The sequence below is a fragment of the Thalassophryne amazonica genome, chromosome 6, assembly GCF_902500255.1.
Source record: "Thalassophryne amazonica chromosome 6, fThaAma1.1, whole genome shotgun sequence".
NCBI classification, from domain to species: Eukaryota; Metazoa; Chordata; class Actinopteri; order Batrachoidiformes; family Batrachoididae; genus Thalassophryne; species Thalassophryne amazonica.
The window spans coordinates 110,957,986-110,981,042 of NC_047108.1; the positions used below are offsets into that span (position 1 = coordinate 110,957,986).

General features: G+C 42.6%; 1 protein-coding gene across 2 annotated transcripts in view; it reads right to left on the bottom strand.

Annotated features, from left to right (window-relative positions):
* Positions 1–627: 627 nt before the first annotated feature.
* lrif1 (ligand dependent nuclear receptor interacting factor 1) overlaps positions 628–23,057 on the bottom strand; it is a 31,359-nt gene continuing 8,929 nt past the window's right edge. The window contains exons 2-4 of one of the 2 annotated variants that reach the window (XM_034173135.1): positions 4,108–5,821; positions 1,390–1,662; positions 628–1,304 (exon numbers count right to left, since the gene is read on the bottom strand). In XM_034173135.1, coding sequence (XP_034029026.1) covers positions 645–1,304; positions 1,390–1,662; positions 4,108–5,821 — 2,647 coding nt within the window. In that variant the 3' untranslated portion in view covers positions 628–644. Of the gene's footprint in view, positions 1,308–1,389; positions 1,663–4,107; positions 5,822–23,057 lie in introns of both variants that reach the window. The other variant, XM_034173134.1, reaches the window with a different exon arrangement.

The window sequence follows — 23,057 nt, forward strand, 5'->3', positions numbered from 1 at the left end:
GAGCAACACCTGGCATGAATATAATGGAATCTAATGCAGAAAGAGAAGCAGCCCAACCTCAGACAACCTGCACAGAATCTAACTGCACTTTTTGGATCAACATATTTGTGTGAATCTGCCTTTTCACATATGAAAATCATGAAGTCTAAACACAGATCCACCATGACTGATGACCACCTTGTGGCCTGCTTACAGCTGCACTCAGCTCCTACTGTCCAAACTATGAGAGACCAGCTGTCTCCTCTCAGTGCCAGAAGTCCAACTAAGGTGGGGAACAACTTTTCCAACTTTGGACTGTATTATTTGCATTGTTTGTTGTTGTGGTGTTGAAAATGTCTCCATGTGGACATGCATTCCCGTTAGCTCTTTGTCCTCACTGATTGCATATGTGAAGGACATCAGTTATCTGGAACTGCAGAACAGGTCTGATCCAGTGGAGGACTGCAGCAGTTCTCCACAGACTCCTTTTATTGAAACCTATGAATAATACCCACTCAGGACACTCAGTTACAACACAGAGTGGTCTGTAGCATCACACGCTGCTCCGGCGGTCTGTAGCATCACATGCTGCCCCGGCGGTTTGTGCCATCAGCTCGGTATCTGCATTACGAGTTACATTAACTTGTGAAAGTTTGGAATTTTTTTTACTTTTTGGGTGAGCCAATGCTTTTTCTCATCTTTTCAAGAGCTGTCTCCTTCTCTTTCAGAAGGTCTTTTAGTCTTTTTATTTGTTCATGTAATTTTACTTCGTCACAGTCCATCGACATTGCGGATAAGCCATTAGCGGCGGGACCTTCAGACACTGGAGACGTCTCAGCTGGAAATCTTTTCATTCTTGCTGTCAGTTTTCTATGTTTTCTTGCAGCTCTCATTATTCTCCCACTTCTTTTATTTGGTGTCTCTGATGTTTCTAATTCTTCAGTCCTTGCACCAGGCTTTTCTGTGAAATTAGAAGCAGGTATGCAACACGGACACATTGTGCGCTTCCTTGCTCGACCCACTCTCCTTACGCTTCCATCAAGCTCCACAGGAGACAGTGGGTGGTTAAAGGTGCCACTTGTATCTGTGATAGTTAAATCTTCATCGACTGGTTCCATGTAAGCAGCAGGCTCAAACTCCACATGCTGTGAAGTTTGACTACTGTGACACTGAGCATCTATGGAAAGGACAGACTCTGTCCTTACGCATTCAACAGGACTGATGTCTGTTTCCAGGTTTCCTGACCACGTGTGTTCAGTTTCCGGTCTCACTCCTCCAGTGTTGACTCGACCACTGGAGCTGCCGTCTTCTCGTGAAGAGTAAAGCTGCTGCACAAAGAGAACTTGAAATCATTCAGTAAAAATGAAATACAAGCCAGCCCACTTCCTGTGGCCATTAAAAAAAGCATACCTCAGAAATGTTGGCCGGTTGGTTTGAGAAAACACGCTCCTCAGTTTTGGTCTCATATTGTGGATCTTCTTCACGGACAGAGACATCGATGAACTGCAAGCAAACTTTGACATCAGCTGTTATCCCAAACATCAGCCTGAGCTGACGGTCGGTGGGCTGACGGTTGGTGGGCTGAAGGTCAGTGTGCTGAAGGTTGGTGGGCTGAAGGTCGATGGGCTGAAGGTCAGTGGGCTGACAGGGTTCTGGTGCTGGTGATGAGCTCCACACTGATGTCTGCAAACAAAAACACACCCAGATCAAGTGGCATGGTTCATCTATGGGGCTTAATGAGTGAGTTCCTACATGGAGCTCCTACAGTCATTCACACTCAGAAACTCACTCTGTGTTGTGGTTCACTGACAGTTGGTCTGTGGACTGACACAGCGTCAAAGTCCTTTCATTTATTCCACTGCACTATAAATGCTCAACACGTCACCCTGGACTCATATCAGACCCAATCAATCAATACAACGCACAATGTTAATCACATGTTTAATGTCTTACATGGGATCAGACCCTAATGCCTAAAAACAGATTCAGTGTAAAGAACAGGACTTACCAAAGCAGATCCAGTGAGTTAAACATTTAGAGTTCAGACAGTGAAATCCTCTGGTCTGAGTTCTTTGACTCATACTTATTATGGGGTGTGTGTGTGTGTGTTGTCTGGTTATGAGGTCCACAATGTATATAAGCACCTTTACTGAATTCCTTTTTTGTATATACATTGGTGAAAATAAGTATTTGACCCCCTGTCAGTTTTGCAGGTTTTCCCACCTACAAAGAATGGAGAGATCTGTAATTTTTATCGTAGGTACACTTCAACTGTGAGAGACAGAATCTAAAAAAAAAAAAAAAAATCCAGAAAATCACATTGTATGATTTTTAAATAATTAATTTGCATTTTATTGCATAAAATAAGTATTTGATCCCCTATCAACCAGCAAGAATTCTGGCTCTCACAGACCTGTTAATTTTTCTTTAAGAAGCCCTCTTATTCTGCACTCTTTACCTGTATTAATTGCACCTGTTTGAACTTGTTACCTGTATAAAAGACACCTTTTCACACACTCAATCAATCACACTCCAACCTGTCCACCATAGCCAAGACCAAAGAGCTGTCTAAGGACACCAGGGACAAAACTGTAGACCTGCACAAGGCTGGGATGGATTACAGGACAACAGGCAAGCAGCTTGGTAGAAGACAACAACTGTTATGATTATTTATTAGAAAGTGGAAGAAACACAAGATGACTGTCAATCTCCCTCGGTCTGGGATTCCATGTAAGATCTCACTTTGTGGGGTAAGGATGATTCTGAGAAAGCTCAGAACTACACAGGAGCACCTGGTCAATGACCTGAAGCGAGCTGGGACCACAGTCACAAAGATTACATTAGTAACACATGATGCTGTCATGTTTTAAAATCCTGCAGGGCAGCAAGGTCCCCCTGCTCAAGCCAGCACATGTCCAGGCCCGTTTGAAGTTCACCAGTGACCATCTGGATGATCCAGAGGAGGCATGGGAGGTCATGTGGTCAGATGAGACCAAAATAGAGCTTTTTGGAATCAACTCCACTTACCATGTTTAGAGGATGAGAACAACCCCAAGAAAACCATCCCAACCGTGAAGGATGGGGGTGGAAACATCATACTCTGGGGGTGCTCTTCTGCAAAGGGGACAGGAGGACTGCACCGTATTGAAGGGAGGATGGATGGGGCCATGTATTGCGAGATTTTGGCAAACAACCTCCTTCCCTCAGTAAGAGCACTGAAGATGGGTCATGGCTGGGTCTTCCAGCATGGCAATGACCCCAAACACACAGCCAGGGCAACTAAGGAGGGGCTCTGTAAGAAGCATTTCAAGGTCCTGGAGTGGCCTGGCCAGTCTCCAGACCTGAACTCAATAGAAAATCTTTGGAGGGAGCTGAAACTCCAAACCTGAAAGATGTGGAGAAGATCTGTATGGAGGAGTGGACCAAAATCCCTGCTGCAGTGTGTGAAAACCTGGTCAAGAACTACAGAAACGTCTCACCTCTGTAATGGCAGACAAATGTTTCTGTACCAATTGTTAAGCTCTGTTTTTCTAGGGGGTCAAATACTTATTTTATGCAATAAAATGCAAATTAATTATTTAAAAATCATACAATGTGATTTTCTGGATTTTTTTTTTTTTTAGATTCTGTCTCTCACAGTTGAAGTGTACCTATGATAAAAATTACAGATGTCTCCATTCTTTGTAGGTGGGAAAACCTGCAAAACTGACAGGGGGTCAAATACTTATTTTCCCCCACTGTGTGTGTGTATATATATATATATATATATAAAATAAATGAATAAAATAACATTAATTAATAAATGGCTGTCAAAACATTGTGTTTGATTGATGAATTTGATTAAATGATGAATTTGATTAATTCATTACAGCACTGACCAGCTGCTAAATGAACAGTGTTTTTGAGAGCAACAACCGGTTTGGAATACCGCGCTGTTGGACACTTTAAACAACAGCAGACCAGACGATTTTTAAGCACCAAGGAAAAATAAAGAAATCAGCAAGCCACAGGGCCTCCTTAATGTTTCCTGCTGCTCAAAAAACACAGGTAAAATAGATGTTAAACACTTCATTAAAATAAAACACATGCACACACTTTAAGGTGATGAAGCAGCGAAAGGTTTCGTACCTTTGTTTGATGTCTGTCCCTCGGTATTCCGAGGCATGATTCTCTTGTTGCGCTGGCGCCTGAAGGCTCCATCGTCTCCAGATCATTGTCCACATTTGAAATCCTCTGCAGACTCTTTTCCCTGTTCTCTTTATCCGAGTTCAGTATTGTTAAACCACGATACTTCGTAGTATTCGTGTGTGTATTGGTAGCGTTTCTCTCACTGCTTTGGTCTCCTCTGAGAACGGAGGCTTTTTCCATGAGAGGATGTCTGACCGTAGTGTCACTGACTATGAAACATTCAGGGACTGCATTTGATGATGTGTCCCAGCCACGCCTCCTCTGTGGTCCCGCCCCACTGTCCACACTCCTCACAGGCTCCCGCTCATCTGTCTTTTCACTCACGGCCGTGGTGGGTTCCGCGGAGCTACAAACTGACTGGGGTGGAATATACGAGACGAATATTACGTTGTCTTCATCCACAGGAGTCACGTCTGTCCTACTGAGTGCTGAAGTTGCTTGTTTGGACACGTCGTCCTGATAGTCGTCATCACAAAGATCAATTACGTCGTCGCTCTGAGGTGGGCAGTGTGCAGCCAGCAAGCTTTGACATGCATCTGACACACGTACCTGCTTGGACAAGGTCACACAGGTGTTATCGATTGCAGGAACACGTGCTGAAGCTGTAGCTGAGTCAGAGTTCGTGCTGCCATCTTTTTGAAATGACAAGCCACACTTCTTGGTCACAAAGAAGACCTTGCCGTTGCACATGAGCAGAGCGCTGTCTTGCCCGTGTGCGCCTCCTGCTGGACCTGCCTGTGGAGGTTGTGTAACTTTTATTTCATGTGTGTTTTTGGCATTTTCTCTCTGTGCCACAGTACGGAGGATCTCAGAGGTAATGGAGGGACTATTTAGAGGATCAAGACTTGGAGCCAGAGATGAGTTGTCTTCATCTTCAATCACCCACTTTATGGGGCTATCAGGCCGCTCTGAAACCTTTGGAATTAATTTTAAATGAGGTTTTGATGCTCCATAAGAAGGTCCACTGTGAGACGGACCTGATGTCTTGGTAAGTACTCTGTGTGACTGGGCAGCACTGCTGATGGAGGCCATGGTGTCTGGGTTCATAAATGTTAATGGCGATACATAGGCTGCGGTGGACGAGCTCGAAGCTACAGAGATGGTGGGTCTTGAAGTAAAAATCTGTTTCCTAACACCTGGACGAAGTTCAGATTGTGGGACTTTTTTGATTTGTGTACTCTGGAGAATCTGAAGGTTCTGTCCACTCGGAGGGACGGGAGGTCTGACGGTGACTGAGGGCTGACTTGGAACTGGCGCTGGCTGTCTAACGTTTGTTGTAGTTGTTGTGGTCTGATCTCCGGCGGACATTAAGTTTACCATCTGTCCTGGTTGCTGATACTTATTCAGTAAATTGTTAACATCACAATTTCTTCCCTTTACTGCAATTTGATGAGGCAAAGTGCTCACAAGAGAAACATGTTTTCGGACAAACTGCTCAGGAGTTGTATATTTCTGGGTCGTCTTGTTGGCCAGCTGAACCGGTGGTGAAGCGATCTTTAAGGCTATAGCTTTTTGTGTTGAAACATTAAATGAGGATTTGCTGATTTGAGATTGTACAAACTGTCCGTTGACCATCTGAACAGGAATTAGCTTCATGATGTTCTTTCCGTCAGCTCCAACAGCAGGCATTGCTTGGTAGAAGACACCCGTCCCACTGAAAAGAGACAGTAGGAAGAGTTCAATTAGCAGTGAAATGATGAAACCAATTCAGTTAAAAAGAAAAAAGATACAGTAGTTCAGTTTAAAAAAAAAGACAGGAGTCAAACTGTGTCTGTCGGAGTACAAGGGTGCCAGTCCAAGAACACACACGCACGGAGAGAGAGAGAGCGAGAGAGAGAGAGAGACCAGAGCCCCATGAAGAACTAGAGTCCGGAAAGGGGGCGTGGTCACCATTTGGGATCAGGGCAACAATGAGTCTCATCAAGAAACAGGTGCAGAATGCCAGAAAGCAAAGCCACAAACAGAGGAAGAAGGGAGACAACATTTCCTTCCAGAAGTAAGCAGTTTTGGTTATTCTTATCACTTTTTCCATGACTTTTGGGCGATAAACTGGTGTAAAGTGTCCTGTCTGTGTATGAAATCTGAGGATTTGAAACCACCTAGAATTTTACATATATACATTTTTTTATTCAAAAACGGATTAAATTAATGAGGGCCGTGTGGAATTAATGAATGCGGCCTGTGTGCCCATCTGGATTGTGTGATATTGTGCCTTCATGTCTGCAGAATTTGGAAGCTGGAACATATTGGGTCTGTTTAAACCAGTGGTCTCCAAACTGTTCCAGAAAGGGCCGAGAGGGTGCAGGTTTTCTTTGCAGCCACTGACTTCAGCAGGTGATTTCACTGATGAACTCATCCCACCTGTTCAAAGGGATGTTAATCAGTGAGATCACCTGCTGAAGTCAGTGGCTGCAAACAAAACCTGCACCCTCTCGGCCCTTTCTGAAATAGTTTGGAGACCACTGGTTTAAACTTTCAACAATGAACTAAACTAAACTAAAATAATTTTGTAGCTGATGACACATTTGCTTTGAGAACGATTGGCTGATGAAACCATTTACTTACAGAATCAGAAATCATTTACACCTGCAGGCTGTCTTGTCCACGTCGCGCAGTGGAGAACTTTTTTGGAATCCTGTCAAAGTTAATGATTTTATATATATATATATATATATATATATATATATATAGTGTAATGGATGCATGAGTTGTGCAGCGCTGAACACAGCAGCAACAGCAGGACATCTCAGAGCTGCTGATTTATTGCAGGTTGAACAGATCAGACCCATGTAACTTTCAACACTAATATTTGGGAATGTGTGAGTGTCAGAATAAGTTTAATACTTTCCTTATATAATTTAATGTAAATTAATTTTACTGGCTTGATATCCAATCAGCTATATTATGACATATTTTGCAAGTTTCTTTCCATGTGACAGCATTGGGAGTGCAGACTCTAGTTCTCATACTGGGCTCTGTCAGAGAGATGGACAGAAAGACATACAGAGAAACACTGACTTTAAATGTTTCATTAATTTTCTCAAGCATTTGTTCGCAGACTGGAGATCCTCTGCCCATCTTTTATCTTCAGAGACTCAGTCTTTTGTGAATTATACTTTTGTACCAAATCATGATTACAATCACCTATTTGGGAAAATAAATAAAATATATAAAACTGATTTGATTTGATGTACGACTTCAGTTGTTCAACAGTCCGGGGTCTCCGTTCTCATAGTTTTCGCTTCATAATGCGCCACATACATTCAATGGGCGACAGGTCTGGACTGCAGGCAGGCCAGTCTAGTACCCACATTCTTTTACTATGAAGCCACGCTGTTGTAACACGTGCAGAATGTGGCTTGGCATTGTCTTGCTGAAATAAGCAGGGACTTCCCTGAAAAAGACATTGCTTGGATGGCAGCATTCACACATTCATAGCAGAGAGGTTAAAAAATGAGCACAACATTGACCAAGGAATTTTGTGCTGCCTTATGGATTTTTTAACTAACAGATCTCAACAGGTTAGAGTCAATGATGTTTTATCTGATGCTCTTATTTCTTCCACTGGTTCCCCACAGGGTTGTGTCCTTTCACCTCTTTTATACTAACATGTGTCAAAATCAACACCAAGGTATTGTTAAATTTGCTCATGATTCTGTCATTGTGTCTCTTTTAAATGCAGATAATCAAGACCAGGGTGGCCCTGTGGTGTCAGATTTTAACAACTGGTGTAAATTGTCCTTTTTAGTAGAGCCCGACCGATGTATCGGCCGGCCGATATTATCGGCCGATATAAGCCCTTTTCAAAGTACTCACTATCGGCCGAAATGTTGCCGATAGAACACCGGTAATTTCTCATAAACAGAACAGTTACTGAAATAATGTTTGTGTCGGCAATGTAAAATGTCCTTGCACTGTTTGTCCAGTAGATGGAGCTCTGACTCCATTCAACGGAGAGCTGCTTACACCCCTGCTTAAATGTGTTCATCACTGGCCCCCGTAGTTTGCTGTAACACTGCACTGATCGGCTGACAAAAGCATACAAGTAAGTTTATAAGGATCTATATGCTTATCCTAAACCTATATCTAAGTTGCAGCAACAAGAGGTACAAGATCAGATGTATTTCACAATTCTTTTTAAGGATATGTATTTGCTAATTTCACAAAGGTTTAATTCTTGATTGCATTTTTTGAACTTGAAAATTCTTCTCTGTTATAAAGTTAATCAATATGAGGACAAAGCTTCAGCTTTTAGCTCATACCTTTTTTGTTAAGGGTCCAAAAAAAGAACATTTTATTCATTTAAAAAAAAAATATTGGCTGATTTATCAGCTATCGGCAAATCAGCCGATTTATCGATTATCAGCATTTTTTCCATCCAAATATCGTTATCGGCATCAGCCTCAAAAAATCCATGTCGGTCGGGCTCTACTTTTTAGATCAACATGAACAGAACTAAAGAGATGATAATTGATTTTAGGAAAAAGCAGGATGACATTTCTCCTGTAGATATTAATGGACTGGCTGTGGAAGTTGTACAGAACTATAAATACAAGATTGCTGGCATTTCCTTAAACGACCTGTCATCTACATATAAAAACAGATCCATTAAGAAGGCAAGGTCAATCTTGGATAATCCCAGTCACCCCCTGTACCCTGAGTCCAAAATGCTTCGGTCTGGTCATAGATTTATGTCCAAGAGATGTAAGACCAATAGGTACAAGAACTCTTTCATTCCCACTGTCACTAGATTTTTAAACACTATCACGAGTGGTTTTTAACTAAGTTTTCTTATAATTTTATGTTGTGTTATTATGTTTACTGTTTTGGTTAGTATATGCTTATGTATGTATGAATGTGTTCTACTGCTAGCTGGCCAACAAACTGCCCCTGAGGGGATAATAAAGACATCTTGATACTGTCATTTACAAACTAAAAAGCTGCTGCTTTTTTCACACGCTTTGAACCCTGCGGTTTAAACAACTGAAATATGTCAATGAATGCATTGATTGGCAGAGTAAAAGACGCGTTAGTATATATAAATTCTTACCTGTTAGTTTCAGTGGGATTTATCTGAAGAAATAAAACGTCCTATTTTTTAAAAATCCAAAACGATGAAGAAAAGTCCCTGTACACAGCTGCGCCGTGAGAGTTCCTCTCCCCCACTGAGTCTTGGCGATTAACTTATCCCATCAGCCACAAAGCAATAAAATTAAATGTTAAAAGTAGTCCGTTTTGTTTGTGTCGAGCGGACGGTAACACTGTAACGCCCAAAGTGAACCTGAACTACACTACCCACAATGCTCCCTGTGCTGACCAGCCAATCACATCTTGCCCTTAGAGTGGATATGACACTTAAGGACAACATAGTCTTATTACATGTAACAAAGGTTATATAATTCGGTCAACCTAAGCGTTTTGGGAAAATGGACGTGATTCTCCCGTTATATATAACATTTGAATGTACTGCCACTGAAAAATCTGCACACCCCGTGACCAGCTTCCCGCTGAGCACCAAGCCTAAAATACGTCACTACGTGTAGACCGTATCGGCTTATGCACCTGGCGGCCGTTGTTTACACTTTTTTTAGCGGCAGAAACTTTGATTAAACACAGCTCTCAGGGACTTGTTTGTCGATATGCCTGACCAATGTGTCGCAGCATATTGCACAAACACAAGGGCAAAAGGTTTTAGCCTTTTCAAGTCCAGGCAGACTGATAGAAAGCCGCGGTGTTGTGTGATGCACGAAATGTCCCGCTGCCGCTCGCACACAAGCATTTGCTCCCGACAGCAGACACTTTCCTCTACTGTCTCCATGTTCTCGCACCGCTCACAGGAACACATAAAATGTCAACCCCAAATAATATCAATCAATCAATCAATCAACTTTTTTCTTGTATAGCGCCAAATCACAACAAACAGTTGCCCCAAGGCGCTCCACATTGCAAGGCAAGGCCATACAATAATTATGAAACACAGTCTACGTCTAAAGCAACATAACCAAGGGATGGTCCAGGGTCACCCGATCCAGCCCTAACTATAAGCCTTAGCGAAAAGGAAAGTTTTAAGCCTAATCTTAAAAGTAGAGAGGGTATCTGTCTCCCTGATCTGAATTGGGAGCTGGTTCCACAGGAGAGGAGCCTGAAAGCTGAAGGCTCTGCCTCCCATTCTACTCTTACAAACCCTAGGAACTACAAGTAAGCCCGCAGTCTGAGAGCGAAGCGCTCTAATGGGGTAATATGGTACTACGAGGTCCCTAAGATAAGATGGGACCTGATTATTCAAAACCTTATAAGTAAGAAGAAGAATTTTAAATTCTATTCTAGCATTAACAGGAAGCCAATGAAGGGAGGCCAACACGGGTGAGATATGCTCTCTCCTGCTAGTCCCCGTCAGTACTCTAGCTGCAGCATTCTGAACCAACTGAAGGCTTTTTAGGGAACTTTAGGACAACCTGATAATAATGAATTACAATAGTCCAGCCTAGAGGAAATAAATGCATGAATTAGTTTTTCAGCATCACTCTGAGACAAGACCTTTCTGATTTTAGAGATATTGCGTAAATGCAAAAAGGCAGTCCTACATATTTGTTTAATATGCGCTTTGAATGACATATCCTGATCAAAAATAACTCCAAGATTTCTCACAGTATTACTAGAGATCAGGGAAATGCCATCCAGAGTAACGATCTGGTTAGACACCATGCTTCTAAGATTTGTGGGGCCAAGTACAATAACTTCAGTTTTATCTGAGTTTAAAAGCAGGAAATTAGAGGTCATCCATGTCTTTATGTCTGTAAGACAATCCTGCAGTTTAGCTAATTGATGCGTATCCTCTGGCTTCATGGATAGATAAAGCTGGGTATCATCTGCGTAACAATGAAAATTTAAGCAATACCGTCTAATAATACTGCCCAAGGGAAGCATGTATAAAGTGAATAACATTGGTCCTAGCACAGAACCTTGTGGAACTCCATAATTAACTTTAGTCTGTGAAGAAGATTCCCCATTTACATGAACAAACTGTAATCTATTAGACAAATATGATTCAAACCACTGCAGCGCAATGCCTTTAATACCTATGACATGCTCTAATCTCTGTAATAAAATTTGATGGTCAACAGTATCAAAAGCAGCACTGAGGTCCAACAGAACAAGCACAGAGATAAGTCCACTGTCCGAAGCCATAAGAAGATCATTTGTAACCTTCACTAATGCTGTTTCTGTACTATGATGAATTCTAAAACCTGACTGAAACTCTTCAAATAGACCATTCCTCTGCAGGTGATCAGTTAGCTGTTTTACAACTACCCTCTCAAGAATCTTTGAGAGAAAAGGAAGGTTGGAGATTGGCCTATAATTAGCTAAGATAGCTGGGTCAAGTGATGGCTTTTTAAGTAATGGTTTAATTACTGCCACCTTAAAGGCCTGTGGTACATAACCAACTAACAAAGATAGATTGATCATATTTAAGATTGAAGCATTAAATAATGGTAGGACTTCCTTCAATCAATCAATCAATCAATTTTTTTTTATATAGCGCCAAATCACAACAAACAGTTGCCCCAAGGCGCTTTATATTGTAAGGCAAGGCCATACAATAATTATGTAAAACCCCAACGGTCAAAACGACCCCCTGTGAGCAAGCACTTGGCTACAGTGGGAAGGAAAACTCCCTTTTAAACAGGAAGAAACCTCCAGCAGAACCAGGCTCAGGGAGGGGCAGTCTTCTGCTGGGACTGGTTGGGGCTGAGGGAGAGAACCAGGAAAAAGACATGCTGTGGAGGGGAGCAGAGATCGATCACTAATGATTAAATGCAGAGTGGTGCATACAGAGCAAAAAGAAAAAGAAACAGTGCATCATGGGAACCCCCCAGCAGTCTACGTCTATAGCAGCATAACTAAGGGATGGTTCAGGGTCACCTGATCCAGCCCTAACTATAAGCTTTAGCAGCCTGGCAGGAATGGGGTCTAATAAGCATGTTGATGGTTTGGATGAAGTAACTAATGAAAATAACTCAGACAGAACAATCGGAGAGAAAGAGTCTAACCAAATACCGGCATCACTGAAAGCAGCCAAAGATAACGATACATCTTTGGGATGGTTATGAGTAATTTTTTCTCTAATAGTCAAAATTTTGTTAGCAAAGAAAGTCATGAAGTCATTACTAGTTAAAGTTAATGGAATACTCAGCTCAATAGAGCTCTGACTCTTTGTCAGCCTGGCTACAGTGCTGAAAAGAAACCTGGGGTTGTTCTTATTTTCTTCAATTAGTGATGAGTAGAAAGATGTCCTAGCTTCACGAAGCGCTTTCTTATAGAGCAACAATCTCTTTTTCCAGGCTAAGTGAAGATCTTCTAAATTAGTGAGACGCCATTTCCTCTCCAACTTACGGGTTATCAGCTTTAAGCTACGAGTTTGTGAGTTATACCACGGAGTCAGACACTTCTGATTTAAAGCTCTCTTTTTCAGAGGAGCTACAGCATCCAAAGTTGTCTTCAATGAGGATGTAAAACTATTGACAAGATACTCTAACTCCCTTACAGAGTCTAGGCAGCTACTCTGCTCTGTGTTGGTATATGACATTAGAGAACATAAAGAAGGAATCATATCCTTAAACCTAGTTACAGCGCTTTCTGAAAGACTTCTAGTGTAATGAAACTTATTCCCCACTGCAGGGTAGTCCATCAGGGTAAATGTAAATGTTATTAAAAAATGATCAGACAAAAGGGAGTTTTCAGGGAATACTGTTAAGTCTTCTATTTCCATACCATAAGTCAGAACAAGATCTAAAATATGATTAAAGTGATGGGTGGACTCATTTACTTTTGAGCAAAGCCGATAGAGTCTAATAATAGATTAAATGCAGTGTTGAGGCTGTCATTCTCAGCATCTGTGTGGATGTTAAAATCGCCCACTATAATTATCTTATCTGAGCTAAGCACTAAGTCAGACAAAAGGTCTGAAAATTCACAGAGAAACTCACAGTAACGACCAGGTGGACGATAGATAATAACAAATAAAACTGGTTTTTGGGACTTCCAATTTGGATGGAAAAGACTAAGAGACAAGCTTTCAAATGAATTAAAGCTCTGTCTAGGTTTTTGATTAATTAATAAGCTGGAATGGAAGATTGCTGCTAATCCTCCGCCCCGGCCCGTGCTACGAGCATTCTGACAGTTAGTGTGACTCGGGGGTGTTGACTCATTTAAACTAACATATTCATCCTGCTGTAACCAAGTTTCTGTTAGGCAGAATAAATCAATACGTTGATCAATTATTATATCATTTACCAACAGGGACTTAGAAGAAAGAGACCTAATGTTTAATAGACCACATTTAACTGTTTTAGTCTGTGGTGCAATTGAAGGTGCTATATTATTTTTTCTTTTTGAATTTTTATGCTTAAATAGATTTTTGCTAGTTATTGGTGGTCTGGGAGCAGGCACCGTCTCTACGGGGATGGGGTAATAGGGGGATGGCAGGGGGAGAGAAGCTGCAGAGAGGTGTATAAGACCACAGCTCTGCCTCCTGGTCCCAACGCTAGACAGTCACAGTTTGGAGGATCCCAAAAAATTGGCCAGATTTCTAGAAATGAGAGCTGCTCCCTCTAAAGTGGGATGGATGCCGTCTCTCCTAACAAGACCAGGTTTTCCCCAGAAGCTTTGCCAATTATCAATGAAGCCCACCTCATTTTTTGGACACCACTCAGACAGCCAGCAATTCAAGGAGAACATGCGGCTAAACATGTCACTCCCAGTCTGATTGGGGAGGGGCCCAGAGAAAACAACAGAGTCCGACATTGTTTTTGCAAAGTTACACACCGATTCAATGTTAATTTTAGTGACCTCCGATTGGCGTAACCGAGTGTCATTACTGCCGACGTGAATTACAATCTTACCAAATTTACGCTTAGCCTTAGCCAGCAATTTCAAATGTCCTTCGATGTCGCCTGCTCTGGCCCCCGGAAGACAATTGACAATGGTTGCTGGTGTCGCTAACTTCACATTTCTCAAAACAGAGTCGCCAATAACCAGAGTTTGATCCTCGGCGAGTGTATCGTCGAGTGGGGAAAAACGGTTAGAGATGTGAACGGGTTGACGGTGTACACGGGGCTTCTGTTTAGGGCTACGCTTCCTCCTCACAGTCACCCAGTCAGCCTGCCTTCCCGACTGCACGGGGTCTGCCAGGGGGGAACTAACGGCGGCTAAGCTACCTTGGTCCGCACCGACTACAGGGGCCTGGCTAGCTGTAGAATTTTCCACGGTGCGGAGCCGAGCCTCCAATTCGCCCAGCCTGGCCTCCAAAGCTACGAATAAGCTGCACTTATTACAAGTACCGTTACTGCTAAAAGAGGCCGAGGAATAACTAAACATTTCACACCCAGAGCAGAAAAGTACGGGAGAGACAGGAGAAGCCGCCATGCTAAAAGAGAGAGAGAGAGAGAGAGAGAGAGAGAGAGAGAGAGAGAGAGAGAGAGAGAGAGAGAGAGAGAGAGTAAGGGAGAGCGCGACAGAGAGAGAGAGAGAGAGCGAGAGAGAGAGAAAGGAAGGGAGAGCACGACAGAGAGAGAGAGAGAGAGAGAGAGAGAGAGAGAGAGAGAGAGAGAGAGAGAGAGAGAGAGAGAGAGAAAGGAAGGGAGAGCACGACAGAGAGAGAGAGAGAGAGAGAGAGAGAGAGAGAGAGAGAGAGAGCGAGAGAGAGAGAAAGGAAGGGAGAGCACGACAGAGAGAGAGAGAGAGAGAGAGAGAGAGTGTGACGGGGAGAAAGAGAGAGAGAGAGAGAGAGAGAGTGTGACAGACAGAGAGAGAGAGAGAGTGACAGACAGAGAGAGAGAGAGAGAGTGTGACAGAGAGAGAGAGAGAGAGAGGGAGAGAGAGAGAGTGCGACAGAGAGAGAGAGAAAGAGAGAGAGAGAGAAAGAGACAGAGAGAGAGAGAGAGAGTAAGGGAGAGCGCGACAGAGAGAGAGACAGAGAGAGTAAGGGAGAGCGTGACCAAGAGAGAGACAGAGAGACAGAGAGAGTAAGGGAGAGCGCGACAGAGAGAGAGACAGAGAGAGTAAGGGAGAGCGCGACCAAGAGAGAGACAGAGAGACAGAGAGAGAGAGAGAGAGAGAGAGAGAGAGAGAGAGAGAGAGAGTAAGGGAGAGCGCGACAGAGACAGAGAGAGAGAGCGACCAACCTGCTGTTTCTGTTCTGTTTCTGGATTTCTGAGCTGAGGTTCGATTCCCTGTTCTGAGCACACACACGTCCATCAGTTGTTCTGATCACACAGAGGTGCTGTAGCTGTGTGATCCTCTTCTCCAGCTGAATCCTCTGGATGCACGCACTCAGTTTTTGGATGTGTACAGGAGCACCGTGTTGCACAGACTTGCATGCAGTAATGCTGTGCTGCGCAGACCTGCTTAAAACTGTGACCAGTGCTCTACGCCGTAGAAAATTAAACATCAGGGTTCTAGCTAGCGCAAACTTGCGTTACGGCCCGTTACCCTATAATTTTGGACCGTTACGATTTTCAATACAGCGTCTGTAATCAACCATTTCTGCAGCGCGACTCCAGTTTGAAGCGTGAATCGAAGCAATGCTTCGATTCAATGGCTCCTGGCTCTTTGATTTGCTGCTCTTCAGAAGCGGTAAGTCCGCTTCTTAACCCCTCTGAAAGCCATTAAAATATCATGATTCACTTTTGTGTGGATTAAAGTCACTAACTGGGACTCTCATCTTGTTGCAGTCGAGAAACAAGAATCGTCCTCCATTCCATTGTCACAGTTTCAAACGCTGCGCGGCTCTCTGCCGAGACGGAGTCCGCTCGGAATTAATAACTTCAAAACGAATCGCTGCTTTAAATAAAATGACACCTGTTAAGGATTTTATATATATATATATATATATATATATGTTATCACTGTTAAACATTTGTAGCTTTGTCTTCTTTCTCATGAGAACGGTGTTGTGCTGTTTTGCACTTCACCCTGAGAACGTACGTGTTATTCAACCTTGTTTTAGCTTTGTCTTCTTTCTCATGAGAACGGAGATGTGCTGTTTTGCACCTGTCTTAATGCAATCCTGAGAATTCAATTTTGTTTTAGCACTCTGGGGTCAATCTGAACTGGGAATGAAGGACTGGATGTACTTATTGTTATAACATAACTTTGTTTTCGTAGCCGCTAACGACTGGGAGTAAAAGAACTGAAGGTTGAATTTTGACTGATTGTGATGCTTAGTGTTCCAGGCAGATGCAAAACAGCTGATAACTGCAACAGACGAATGAGATGTGCTGACCTGAAGTGTTCTTCCTTACAGCTGCACTTGACGTATGCGTTTATGTTATGGGAAGAAACTTGTCTTGCGTCATTACCCCCACCCTTAGGACAAGTTTCTTGTTTATGTGATGAGGGCGTCTCTTAATAAAAAGAGCGGAAAAGCAGGCCAGACTTTAGTGTAGCCTTGGTGTACAGCCTGGCCGCACTCCGCGCGTAATATTTGACTTTCTGTCTCACTGGTGTTTCTTGACTCTGTTTGTCTTGTTAAAGGTTTAAAAATGTTTGGAGGAGAAAATACCCAACATTGACTGGGGGCTACGTCCGGGATCTCAACAATACCGGAGGTGTCCAGCGGAGGTCGTCAAGTCCAGACGTAAATCCTTGGCCAAGGTCCGATCGATTGATCGTGTCTGCAATTGTCGACCACCGTTGGCATCGTCTGGTTGACGAGATTTTCCCGAAGAAGACAGACAGGAAGTCGAGTCAGTGAGTAGAATTTCTTTGTAAATAGTACTGAGTGAGTGGTGATCAGATCACATAAACAGTTAAATTCCGCAAGCGATGATACAGAATCGTCTGTTAATGCAAAGCAGTTAAACTCTGTAAGGAGGGTGCGGACTCCTCTGTTTTAATACGTAAAGGAAATCCCGGGTAGAAATACGTGCACTGTAAAAAGTAGTTAAATTTGGCAGGGACGGCGGAGTCCCCTAATGCAGGACATTAGTTAAATTTCACAGGAGGGTGAGCTCCCCTGGCATAAGAATACGCGTACGATTATTAGGAGTGTTTCTATGTGTAAATAGTGTTTTGCGCAAGTGTAAATAACTGTGTGAAAACTGTGTGTGTGTAATACTTTGGACAACGTTAGTGACAACCGTGCGTGTGGAAGCAGAGGCAAGTGATTCCGCTTCCTACGGGGAGGTGAAAGGAATCAACCACACGACGGCAAATTAATTGTCACGTCCAAAGAAAGTGTGAAAACTTCAGATTTAGAACACCCTAGGTGTGCCCCCGTCTGAAGTCCAAATTATAACAAGGGATAATAAAAATGGGGGGTAAGACGTCTATAAATAAGGAAAATTTATCAACTGACGACTGGAAATTTATGGAAGCAAAAAATCCAAAAACAACAAAAAATTGGAGACCTGGATTAATAAACATGACTTTGACGGACGACTGAACCTGATCAGTATACAGAAGCTGAAGAAGGAGTTAGAACAGCAACATAAAGGTGATGAGAAAAAGATGCAGAAAGTACGGGCAGATTTAGTGGCATTTTGGGAGGAAGAAGCAGAGAACAGACAGAAGGGAGCAGAGAAGCGACGATTAGAGAAAGCAAGAAAAAAGAAAGCTGTAGGTAAGGCAGAAGAAGATGTGATAATTCAGCACAGAGAACCAGAACAGCCTCAACAACCACCGCCGGCTGGACCGTCGGTGGCAAAGAGACCTTTATCTCCTCTACCAGAGGATGACGATGTATTGCCACCACAGTATGATTTGGCAGTAAAACCTAAGGTAAAAAGAGAAAAACCAGAAAAACCACAAACACGCAGTCAAGCAAAAGTGCCTACAGCCCCTCCCATGGTGGAACATAGTGATCAGGGAGGTGCCTATCCTATGATAGAAGTACCAAATCCTCGTGCAGAAACAGCAGGACAGCTACCAACCATGCTCGTTTATCGGACATGGAATGCTGATGATATCAAAGCAGCAGTCGACATGATACCATCGCCACATGTCGACATTGAGGGATTTATGCAGGATATAGAAAACATTAGAACATCTTACCACCTTAATGGACCTGAAGTCCAACAGGTGTGGATGAAAGCATGTGGCCCTAAATGGAGTCAGGTACGTGGAGACTGGAATCCTGCAGATCAACAAGGCGTACCACTGACACATGATGATCTAGTCTTGAAAACAAGAGTGGAAGCTACGATTACACGTGCAAAAGGAGTGTTAGGACCAAAGATAAATTATACTGAAATTACCAGGACAACTCAGAAAGAAGGAGAACCATGGATAGAGTTTAGATGCAGATTTGAGTGTATTTAGAGTCCATAGTGGCATATTGCCAGGAACACCAGTGTATGAAAACAAATTGAAAAATATTTCACCTGTGAAGCTGATAATGACCGATTTGATTCATGATGGCAACTCAACAGCTGTCATAACAGTAACAGGTGCCACTGAAGATGTTTTAAAATTGAGATTCACAGGTATGCCATTACATGTGTCACTTTGTAAACCATATTTGACAGAATGGCAAGAATTGGGACTGACAGTCATAACAGCTTTGTCAGCCACTGATTGGAGCAGAGTTGGACCACGAACGGAGTTCAGTCCATCAACTAAATTGTATAAAGTGCCAGTTAATGTCTCATTGGTGCTGACAGCTGGAACACAGATTGATGTGTCCACTTCACAATCCTGAGTGTTTCAGTTGAGTCCTGAAGAGGACGATCTTCTCTCTTCTGTACCATCAGGATTGTGGACAACAGGTCCTTCAGACGTAGGACTGATAAAAAAATGCACAACCTGTAGTTATAAGACCAAAAACAGAATACAGACCATGTGTAAGACAGTATCCATTGAAACCTGATGCAATTGAAGGAATCAGGCCAGTAATAGAGAATTTATTAACAGCAGGAGTAATAGTGCCATGTCCAGATTCACCATGTAACACACCCATATTTCCTGTAAAAAAGGCTCCGCCCTCAGTGGGATGGAGAATGATTCAAGATCTGCAGGCAGTAAATGCTGCTGTAGTAAAAAGAGCTCCATGTGTACCAGATCCGCACACACTGTTAAGCTCATTGAGATTAAATTCTAGTTGTTTTTCTGTAATAGATATCAGTAATGCATTTTTTTTTTTTTTCCGTACCAGTACACCCAGATAGTCAATTCTGGTTTGCTTTTACCTTTAAAGGACAACGATATACATTCACCAGATTACCGCAGGGTTACGCAGAGAGCCCAACTATTTATTCTCAAGTCATGTCAGCATGTTTAGCTAATTTCGTTCCACCGGCAGATAGCCAACTATTAGTGTATGTTGATGACATTTGATTGCCTCTGACACACGAGAAAACTGCATAACTGACACAGTAGCATTATTATGTTTCTTATTTGATAATGGCCACAAAGTGAGTAAAAACAAAGTTCAGTTGTGTAGGGATAAAGTAAAATATTTAGGACATGAATTATCAGCCACAGGGCGCACAATCCTGTCTGACAGGAAGGAAGCAATTTTGCACGCTCCAAAACCACAAACCAAAAAGCAGATGATGTCATTTTTTGGACTGACTAATTACTGCAGGGCATGGATTCCCTGCTATGCAGAATTGACTAGTCCACTTTCTGATTTGATGTACAAGGATGATATTTCAATGTCAACCGTGTTGGAATGGAACAAAGATGCTGAGGAAGCTTTTGTAAAAGTAAAACAAACAGTGTCATCCACAGTTTTGGCACTACCAGATTATAGTAAACCATTCATTCAAACAGTTGATTGTAAGAATAAGTTCATGACTAGTGTTTTGGTTCAAGTGTATGGCTCAAAATTGAGGCCAGTTGCCTACTACTCATCTAAATTGGATGCAGTAGCAAGTGCTCTACCACCATGTGTACAGGCTGTTGTTGCAGCCTCTATGGCTGTTCAAAGTAGCAGTAATGTTGTTCTATTCCATCAGTTGACACTGAAAGTTCCACATGCAGTCTCTGCACTTCTGTTGCAGACAAACATGAGCCTTTTGTCCCCAGCAAGACATCTTTCGTGTATGTCCTTGCTATTATCACAACCACATCTTACGGTAGAGCGATGTACAACATTGAATCCATCCACATTGATACCCTTACCTGAGTATGGTGAGCCGCACAATTGTCTTGATGTAGCTACGGTCTGTACGAAAGCACGTCCAGACCTCCAGGACACACCCATCCCAAACAGTACAATTGTGTATGTGGATGGTTCTTCCACTAAAAACGCTTATGGACAAACACAATCTGGATATGCTGTTGTCACAAATTCAGAAGTATTGGATTCTGCTTCATTGCCATCCTCATTTTCAGCACAAGCAGCTGAATTAGTTGCTTTAACTGCAGCTTGCTATCTGTTTAAAGGTACGGCTGTATCAATTTATACAGACAGCCAGTACGCTTTCAGTACGCTGTGAAATTGCCTAACCAAATTGCTATATGCAAATGTGCGGCTCACACCAAAGGCTCTGACAGTGTTTCAAAAGGAAATGACGTTGCTGACAAAACCGCAAAGGCGGCAACAGCTCTTTCTATTTTTCTCCTATATGACACCCCTCCGGATATGACCACAAAAGAAACCCATATTGCCAAAAAAAAATATGTTTAAATGGGCAGCTATTATGAGCCATGGCGTGACGCATGTCTCATCAGGGGGTATGATATCGCAATTGCAATCTATTTTTTGTCTTTATGGGTTCGATGCATATGCAAAACAGCATTGTAGAGCATGCATGACATGTGCAAAACACAACTCACAAGGCAATTTGAGACCCCAAAGAGGTAAATTTCCAACACCACAATATCCCTTTCAAGTGATTCATATGGATTATATACAGCTGAGTAAACATGAAGGGAAGGAATTTTGTTTAGTCATAATTGATGCCTTCTCAAAATGGGTAGAATTGTTCCCTACAAAACATGCAGATGCACTTACAGTGGCTAAGGCATTGTGCAAAGACATCATTCCATGATTTGGAATACCAGAAACAGTCTATTCAGATAATGGAGCGCATTTTGTTAATACAATAGTGCAATACGTAGGAGAAGCGCTACAGGTCAATCTCAAAACTCATTGCGCTTATCATCCACACAGTGCCGGATTAGTGGAAAGGACAAAGGGCACAATAAAAATAAGATTAAGGAAATGTATAGAAGAGACAAAACGAACCTGGATTGAATGTTGGACCTAGTAAAATTGTATATGAGAATAACACCAACACCATCAGGGTTAACACCATTTGAGATACTTTATGGACGACCATATCGTCTACCAATTTTGACATGGATACTAAAACAGCAGATGAGGAACAAACATTAGCAAATTTTATGAAAAAGACATTAACACAGAAAGAGATAACTTAAACACATTTACTGCCGAATAATTTTGATCTTCCACAGGACGGCCTTCCAGTAGTCTAGCCAGGAGACTGGGTGTTCATCAGAGTGATTAAGAGGAAGAACTGGTCCAGTCCTCGTTGGGAAGGTCTATACCGAGTGCTGTTAACAACACCAACTGCAGTAAAGATAGCGGAGAGATCAACGTGGATACATCACTGTAAGATACAGCGTGTGTTGGCGGCCTCCACAGTGTAAGGGGAAGTCTGGCTACAAAGGGAGTCTATTTAATTAGCAATAGATTGTCTCAATGCCAGTGAAGCAGGGAGATCCTTGCACTATTAGGTGAGGTGGTTAACAACACTGTATCCTAGCAATCATGACTGAACTACAGCAGACCCCGGAGCGGCGTGCTCAGCGCCGCCGCTGCCGGACTGTTGGTAGGGCAGCCGGTTGTGTTGTGATCTTAGTGTGTTTCGTGCTCCTCGGATTCCTGGCCTGGTGGTTGACCCAAGAATTGCAGCTCACTGTGGACCGAGCCAGAGAACAACGCAAGCAACATCAGAAGAGGTTTATTCATAATGTGAACGAGACAGATGGACACCCTCATATATACCATACTAATATGTGGTACAGATATGTTCATTTATTGGCTATGGAATTACGTTACTAATTATTATGTTTGTTCGCAAATACCTATATCCTCAACACACCCAGCTCTGACGGCTAAACCGTACCCTGCTAGGGTGACAGAATGTCTTATCATACGGATGCATAATCAAACTGTATTTCGGGGGCAGCAGTTCTCAGCAAATCTGATAAGATGTAACACCACTTGCCTCAGTGCAACCACTTATATGATAGGGATTTCAACAGAGGACGTACAAGCGTGCCCAAGTGCTGCTCCATTGACTAGACTGAAGGGAAACGCAAAAATATCATCACGTTAAATTGTCATCACAACGGCCATTCCCAATTTGCTTTTACGGGACAGGGAATAAAAATGTAGGTAAAATTAAGAAACGTCTGTGTACCCAAACGTATGTTTTATCAAATAATTTAAGCCTAACCAAAACATAATATGTGGATGGTACTTATCTTCATCACATTGGACGGGGATGTAATTATACAGGCTCCTGTCCATGGGGAACGGATGAATCATGTGCTTATGTTAGTAAGTTTTTGCTACCACCTATAAATGGTACTCCGGTGTATGATGACATCTATTGGCTTTATGGTTCCAGACTGTACATGAGTCTCCCACCAAATTGGGGTGGTGTGTGTGCACCTACCCAGGTGACTGACCATACATATGTGGTAAGACCTCCACAGAGAAGAATGGCAGCACCAGACGGAGGAGATTGATATACCCAGATGTGTTACCACATAATCACATGTGGGGCTCGGATGTACTAAAGGACCAAAAAATTGTGGTCTGTAGGAGATAAAATAGCACATTCATTGTTCCCCTGGATAGGAGTGGGAAAAAATTCATTAATGATTGAAACTCTGAATTATTGATTGGGTCTGTT